This window comes from Montipora capricornis, chromosome 1 (assembly GCF_036669925.1).
Source record: "Montipora capricornis isolate CH-2021 chromosome 1, ASM3666992v2, whole genome shotgun sequence".
NCBI lineage: Eukaryota > Metazoa > Cnidaria > Anthozoa > Scleractinia > Acroporidae > Montipora > Montipora capricornis.
Genome location: NC_090883.1, coordinates 18,441,138 through 18,446,137, shown reverse-complemented (window position 1 = coordinate 18,446,137; position 5,000 = coordinate 18,441,138). Strand labels below are relative to the sequence as shown.

The window sequence follows — 5,000 nt, the reverse complement described above, 5'->3', positions numbered from 1 at the left end:
GCCACATTTGTGGGAGGCGAGTGCTCTCACCACTGCGCCATCCCTGCACCCCGCGCCATCCCTGCACCCCAGCATTGAACTACAGCATTGAACTACAGCATTCCATTCTCTGAAGAATAACTAATCAAAGAGAAGCGAGAAACATTGGCTTCTGGGCTGACATGTTGATAATTTTCAAGTTCCCTCACAACTTCTTTTCACCACAAGTTTAAGCGTGCCCACTGAGCATCTGACAGCTTTGTAATACTAAAGTACACTGAAGTTTTTTATTCTGTCCGGTGGGGTTAGTATCTGGATGGGAGACAAACAATATACCCCTCATAAAACAGAAGCATCGGACCGAAAATACTATTTATAACGCTAACAAATGCGAACTCAGCAAGGTACAGATTTTGTTAGCTTGCTTTATGCAAAACAAAGATTGGTGCAAAAGTAAATAACTATTGATACACAGTTTTTAGAAAGAGCAGAAGGAAGTTTCCGGGACGGTCGATCGAGAATAAAATATTTACGACATGAAAACAACATTAATTTTGAACCGTGAATATAGAATATAAAAAGTTACGATCAGCGACAAACATTTTGGGAGATTTTTGCAACGTTCAAATACATTGCAAAATCGAAAGTGACATGGCCGGAATTCAGCGGGCGCCGTGATTAAGTTACCTCGGCATGTTTACTCGCCAAACAGTGAAGCATCTGCGTCAAATGATGGCAAGATACCGGGTTTTTGTAAGTTTGCTTTTCTGTCAAGTGTTATAAAGTTTGACAATAAAATGAGCGAAGTCAAAACAAAGATCACAATCGCCCAACTCTTAAGGTTGACCATTTGTTTATTCAAAGTCAAAATTTTAACTCTCCAAGACGCGTACGACGTTATTTATCACCAGGTAATTCCATCATTTTGGAAATAGCAGGTACTTTATTATTCATCGGCGTCACAATTTTTCACAGATTTTGGGGCTCATTTTGTTGAAACTCAAGCACGCTTCCAACAGGCCTGTGAACCCTTCCTGCTTACAGAGCAATACTAAAAAAATTCTCCCATATCACATTTCAACCTTAAGCTCGAAAATTCAATACACAACATGATATTACAATTCACAAAGGCAGAAAATACCACAGAGTCCTTTTCCAGCGAAAAATTTATTGAAACAAACAACATATTTGCTCTTAGAGGCGAAAACCTCTTCCTATTTCATTGCGTGCGTGAAGACAAGAAACTCAATCGTGTCACATTACCATGTACCTCAGGTTTCCAGAAGAACCTTTTCCTTGAATAAAAAGAAAATGCTTTACTATTGCCATAACAACTATCCAGTTAAGCTCGCATATCATAAAACATGATGAATTCATAATGGCCACCTTTTCCAGCGAACAGTTTTTTGAAGCAAACAACATATTTGCTATTAGAGGCAAAAACTCCTTCTATTTCATTACGTGAGTGAAGAGAAGAAACTCAATCGTATCAAATATGCGCAATATTACAACAAACAAAATTTCAGGATGAAGGATGAAGAACCTTTTCCTTGAATAGTGAAGCACAAAATAGACGACAAGCTTTCTTTCAAATAATTCTTGGCTGTCACATTTCCAATTATGTTTTAACTGAAGACTGTGCAGAGTTGATCACAGATTCACGTAAGGTGTTCGATTCGTTCTCTGTCTTTGCTGAACCCATAAGTTACCAGACAATTTTCCATTTGGTTTCAGTGTTCTACATGACAGCACACTTGGTAAAATATTACTGAATATTAGAAATGCAGCTCACTTTGATTTCGGCTCGACGGGCGACAGATTGTCGTCGAAGTCCATTACTCGTCGCTGTTAAGATTCCACCGCCTATCTTGTTCAGTATCCAATTGACTTGCCGTTATTGAGCTTCATAAGAGTATATTTTGTTCAAAGATCCACTAAAACGCCATTCGCATTACATGACTGTCGACGCCATTGCCGGTTAAGTTTATCATTCTACTGTGTCCACCAGAGAAATCTACGCATTTCCACTACCCTCTCTATCCTAAGAAAATACGAGCAGAAGGCTCTATGCACAAAAATACCACTTAGCAGGGGATTGACAGGCAAGACTTTTACCGACACGGAAAAAAGAAAAAAAAAATAACACCGAACAAATGCCACCCACTTTCCGACTGGGATTGCCATACGGCAACCCAATAATAACTCACGAACTTGTTCAGGGCAGCTCGCCAGCAGACATTTCAGTCGAGTAGTCAACGAAAAAAAATGAAAGGACGTATTTGTGCATCTCGTCAGTTGGTAAGTACTTCATGTATGGGGCATAATATCATGGAAAAATATGGCGGTTGTTTTCGTTTGATTACATTGCGTGGAAGACAAGTATCAAGTGGGTAATTTTATAGGAATCGTTTTTCCATTTTTGAGCTAGAACAGTGCGTGAATTTTTTTTATTTAAAAATAAATTATTTCTTCGATCGCTGGCTTAGTTGGACGCAAGGTTGAAAGACTTAAGGATCAGTCGCCAGCTGTCGACCAGCCTGAAATTAGGGTCACCAAGGATCAACTTTCAGTCGCATTGGCGACCAGCTGGTGGCAAATTCGGACCCTGCAGTGCTGACGCGCAGACATCTTGAATATATGAACGGAAGGGCTGGATGTGCTTGATTGGCGGACTACTTGATTATTCTTGGCGATGACTGAAACAACCGCACAAACATGCCAGAATCTACAATAACGCTGTACTGGCAAAATATTTTGCACTATAAAACCAACAATATTTCATGTCGTATGACGTGTTCCTCGCCTAATATTTCGCGTTATCAGACATGCCTTAAGGTCCTTCGCTGAAACCACTTTAAAGTCAGTCGTGCATTCGATCTTCTTTTATAACAGGGGCCAGCGCTGTATGCTTACAACGACGCAATGTTTAGCAGAGATGATTGGAAGGGAATTCTAATGCTGTGTGACAGTATCAAAGTCAAGGATCCTATGAAAGTGGGTCGGTTTGGACTTGGGTTTAAATCCGTTTTTCACGTCACAGGTAAGGTGTTCTCTGATGTTTCTAAATTAGGTCGGAAATAAAATATTGGCAGGCATTTGTCCTTCGAAAGGGCAAACTCGGTCAATCTGGAATAGAAAATTCTTTCATGTGTAGTAGTATAATGAAAATACAAATGTCCTTTGCACATCTGCCACAACAAAAACACCTAGTACACCTACAGTCATGATAATCATCATCGTCAACATAATTGTAATCAGTGATAGAGAAAAGGCAACAAAAGTGCGTCTAATTGGAATCCGAGCCAAGTGAAAGTGTCCAAAAAATGATCAAAGAAGTCAAGAACGTGTGAACTATGATCCTTTGGGTGTCGTGAAATAGCGAATTCTTGGTTGACGCAGGGAAATGCGGTGTGAGTTTCCTTGTGTTGGAAGGGGAAAGGCCGGTTCGCTTTTACCCGATTGTGTTGTTTTTTTTTTAAAGATCTTCCAAGCGTTGTAAGTGGCTCACAGATTGGCACAATTGACCCACACGAGAAGTACTTCAATGATGAAGTTAACCGAAGATCAGGATACCGTTGGCGAATGAAAGAAGATCACAACGTAATTGTCACTCTGACGGACCAGTTTAGTCCTTACAAAGGAAAGTTTGGTATTTCCGATGATGATCTGTCCTTGGGGTCGTACAATGGCACACTATTCCGCTTCCCATTGCGTAGGATAAAATCGGAGTTATCGCAGACACTATACACTGATGAAAAGCTGTGTACTTTGTTTGAGGGTTTCATGGCAGATGCTCACTTAGTTCTTCTTTTCCTGCAACATCTTGAATCCATTGAACTGTACGTGCATGATGAATGCGACGCAGAACCCAGAAGAACTTTTCTTGTCCGAATTGCCGAAGAAAGCCTTTACCTGGCCAGGGACAAGAGAAATGAATTTCGTGGCAAGATAAGAACTGGGAAGCTTATGCCTGGTCCTGTTCAGGTGACCTATCCAGTTACAATTGAAACCATTAAGTTCAACCCATTGACAGAAACTGGCATTCAAAGACATTCATTCCTGATCACCAACTACTTCTGTGGCGGGGACATATCATCAGAGTTTAAAGCACTTGCTTCGGACGAGAACCTGAGCTACCTACCGTTGGTTGGCGTTGCCATGGCAACAACACGTCCCAGAGAATCATTGGGCCACGTGTTTTGTTTTTTGCCTTTGCCGGTCCAGAGGACAAGTCTAACAGGTCTACCAGTACATGTCAATGGTTTCTTTGCTCTGAGCCAAAACAGACGTTACATCAAATACCCAAATGCAGAGCAGGAAGATCAGGAAAGAGAGGGTCGACAGCTGACTGACAAGTCACTATTGTGGAACAGGTGTTTGCAAGACGAAGCTATCCCAAAAGCTTATACTGTGATGATAATGGAAGCCATTCACCAAAAGAGTTTCAATGTGAAAGCAGAAGATGTCTACAAGTAAGTTGGAAGTGCGTAATTTGATGTAAAGACATCGTAATTAAAGAGAGGAGGAATAGAGGAGGCTATTTAAAGTGAGCGAGTGAGTGACTGAGTGAGTGAGTGGGGGAAGGAGGTAGCGAGCGAGAGAGCTTTATTTAAAACACGGAAAATCATCAGTTAAGCTAAATTGTATTGTGCAATACAATTTCGTGATCGATAGCGTCGAATGCCATTTACTGGCAATGAAAACGACGACATTCAGGAACCTGTTCGGTGTCGTTATTAACAGACCAGCTATTTCTCGCATTAAGCAAGGTAGTAAGGTGCTATTTAAGGAAAGGAATCGTGACTGGCATCTTGACAGCATTTATTATCATTTAGGTATTGATAAAGTTGGTCCTAGAGAAGCCTTTTAAACACTTTTGAAACTAGTGGGATAACGGAGATGGCTTGATAATTACTAAGGTCTGATTCTAAGCCTTTTTAAAAGATTGGTGTCACCCTAACCAATTTTCATTCTGTTGGGTAAATTGACGTAAGGACTGATTTTGTAAATATGTCGGTTAG

At 40.7% G+C, this 5,000-nt stretch overlaps 1 protein-coding gene across 2 annotated transcripts in view; it reads left to right on the top strand.

The window, feature by feature from the left end:
- Positions 1 to 5,000, top strand: part of LOC138019948 (sacsin-like) — a 44,885-nt gene that overhangs the window by 14,717 nt on the left and 25,168 nt on the right. For both annotated transcript variants that reach the window (XM_068866961.1, XM_068867025.1), the window contains 2 exons: positions 2,872 to 3,019; positions 3,461 to 4,451. In XM_068866961.1, coding sequence (XP_068723062.1) covers positions 2,872 to 3,019; positions 3,461 to 4,451 — 1,139 coding nt within the window. The remainder of the gene's footprint in view (positions 1 to 2,871; positions 3,020 to 3,460; positions 4,452 to 5,000) is intronic.